Source organism: Bison bison, unplaced genomic scaffold, assembly GCF_000754665.1.
Source record: "Bison bison bison isolate TAMUID 2011002044 unplaced genomic scaffold, Bison_UMD1.0 scf7180017864198, whole genome shotgun sequence".
In the NCBI taxonomy this organism is placed as follows: Eukaryota; Metazoa; Chordata; class Mammalia; order Artiodactyla; family Bovidae; genus Bison; species Bison bison.
In genome coordinates, this window is record NW_011494770.1 from 3,681,648 (window position 1) to 3,684,076 (window position 2,429).

The following is a 2,429-nucleotide window of genomic DNA, read 5'->3' on the forward strand; positions in this document are numbered from 1 at the left end:
TGATGGCACGTCATCCTAACCAGCCCAGGATAGATAGGAGGGTTCCTTTTGTCTCTTTTCTCCGGCGCTGCTCTATAAAAGCCCCTCTTTTTCAGCGTGAGGTTAGTTCAAGCACACACCAACGAGCTGTCCAGGAAACAGCCAAACCAGAAAGAAGGGAGAGGGGAGGGAGAAAGGCGGGGAAAGGCACTGCCTCAGCTTTTCTTTTCCCGTCTTGCCGCTGAGAAGTGGGTTGCTGGGCTCTGCAGCTTTTTTTTTTTTTTTTTCCATTCAAGATTTTCTCTAATTTCCCGCCTAAAGCTTCCCCACGGTAGGGCCGCATCCCCTATAATAAAATGAATTCTGATTCAAGCTCTGTCTCCAGCAGAGCTTCATCTCCGGACATGGATGAGATGTATCTGAGGGACCACCACCACCGCCATCACCACCACCAGGAGAGCCGCCTCAACTCGGTCTCGTCCACGCAGGGCGACATAGTGCAGAAGATGCCAGGGGAAAGCCTCTCGCGGGCCGGCGCCAAGGCCGCGGGCGAGAGCAGCAAGTACAAAATCAAGAAGCAGCTGTCGGAGCAGGACCTCCAGCAGTTGAGACTGAAGATCAACGGACGCGAGCGCAAGCGGATGCACGACCTGAACCTAGCCATGGACGGGCTGCGCGAGGTCATGCCGTACGCACACGGGCCCTCGGTGCGCAAACTCTCCAAGATCGCCACTCTCCTACTGGCCAGAAACTACATCCTCATGCTCACCAGCTCCTTGGAGGAGATGAAGAGTTTGGTTGGTGAGATCTAGGGGGGCCACCACTCGGCCTTCCACTGCGGGACCGTGGGCCACTCGGCCGGCCACCCAGCGCACGCCGCCAACGCCGTGCACCCTGTGCATCCCATCCTGGGCGGCGCGCTCTCCTCTGGCAACGCCTCGTCCCCTCTGTCCGCTGCCTCGCTGCCCGCCATCGGCACCATCCGGCCTCCCCACTCGCTGCTCAAGGCGCCGTCCACGCCTCCCGCGCTGCAGCTGGGCAGCGGCTTCCAGCACTGGGCCGGGCTGCCCTGCCCCTGCACCATCTGCCAGATGCCGCCGCCGCCGCACCTGTCCGCTCTGTCCACCGCCAACATGGCCAGGCTGTCTGCCGAGTCCAAGGACTTGCTCAAGTGAGCAGCGGGCCGGCCCGGCTGCGGAGGTTGAGGGGAGAGCGGCGGGCGGGAGGGGTCGGGTCGAGGTGCCGGGCCCAGAAGGAAGGGGGAGCTGGGCGCGTGGCCCGTGGGAGGGTGGACGGCGGTGGGACCCCCCAGTGGCCTCCCACACTGCCTAAGAGATCTCAGATCCTACTTGACCCCCGGAGGGACAGAACTAAGACCAAACTGCAATTTCTAGGTGGTAACGAAGGGGGACTCGAATCAGACGTCGTGTGTCTTGCATGCATGCTTCTTTTCTCCATGCCGCGCCACTTTTTCTCACTGCCATAGGCTCTTGTCAAGACTGCATTTATTGTATAAAGACAGGATCGGTGTAGTTAAACACTTGGCGAAGGGACTTTAGAGTTGGCTCTCTCTGGCTCTGCGTTCTTACCTTGGAAAAGACAACCATCCTTTTTGTGAGAAGCAAATGTAAATATTTCCTTGAGATGGGTGCAGTTATGACTGTCTATCTGCTGGACAGTTGATTTTCTAGAGACAATGTAGGGAGAGAGCCGGGGGGGAAGAGATAAGAGGGAAAGAGAGAGGGAGAGAGAGAAGAGAGAGAGAAAAAAAAATGTATCTCAGAGACAAAATGTATTTCAAGACCCAAGTTTTGAATTTCAACTCCGGTCCGGGGCATGATAACTCTTCTGTGGGTTTTTCTTAAGACGCAGTGTAGGTCGAAAGAATGCATGCACGCTTCTAAATGAATCTCTTCTAAACATGTTGTGCAGGCCATGGTGCCATTTTCCTTGTAACAAGGATTTATTAGTGAATTCTCCAAAGTACTCCATACATCTGTCTGTGGTTGTAGGAAATGAACAAGGGGGCAGAGTGCAAAGACCCAAACTCACGCACACGCGCTTCTCCCCCACTCCCACCCGCCTTCAAACTTCATTCCCAACTTCCCTGGGCTGTTTCAGGGACCGGTGATTGCAAGAGCTTGGGCTCCCTCTACTAGCTTGCCCCACCCCCACCCCACCCCCCTTGCTCAGTTATTCTGCATGCGGGGTTGCTCTCTCCATCGTCAGCTTTGAAAACTTACTGTGGTTTGGGGAGGGGTGCTGGTTTTATTTTCCTGAACATTTGCTTGAAATATTTTGTTAGGGCTTCAAAGACAAGACCTGTCTTTATTTTTTATATATTCTTGATAACTATGATATATTTATTAATAACCAGTGTTTCTGGATGAGATTTCAAATAAAAAAGAATCTTTAAATCCTGGCTTTGCCTTTGCCTAAAATTTTTGAAG

At 54.0% G+C, this 2,429-nt stretch overlaps 1 protein-coding gene across 1 annotated transcript; it reads left to right on the top strand.

Moving 5' to 3' along the window:
- The first annotated feature begins 335 nt into the window (after nt 1-335).
- Nucleotides 336-1,154, top strand: OLIG3 (oligodendrocyte transcription factor 3). The gene is given in 1 exon segment (XM_010844228.1): nt 336-1,154. A coding segment is annotated over 1 exon segment (819 nt).
- Nucleotides 1,155-2,429: the final 1,275 nt, after the last annotated feature.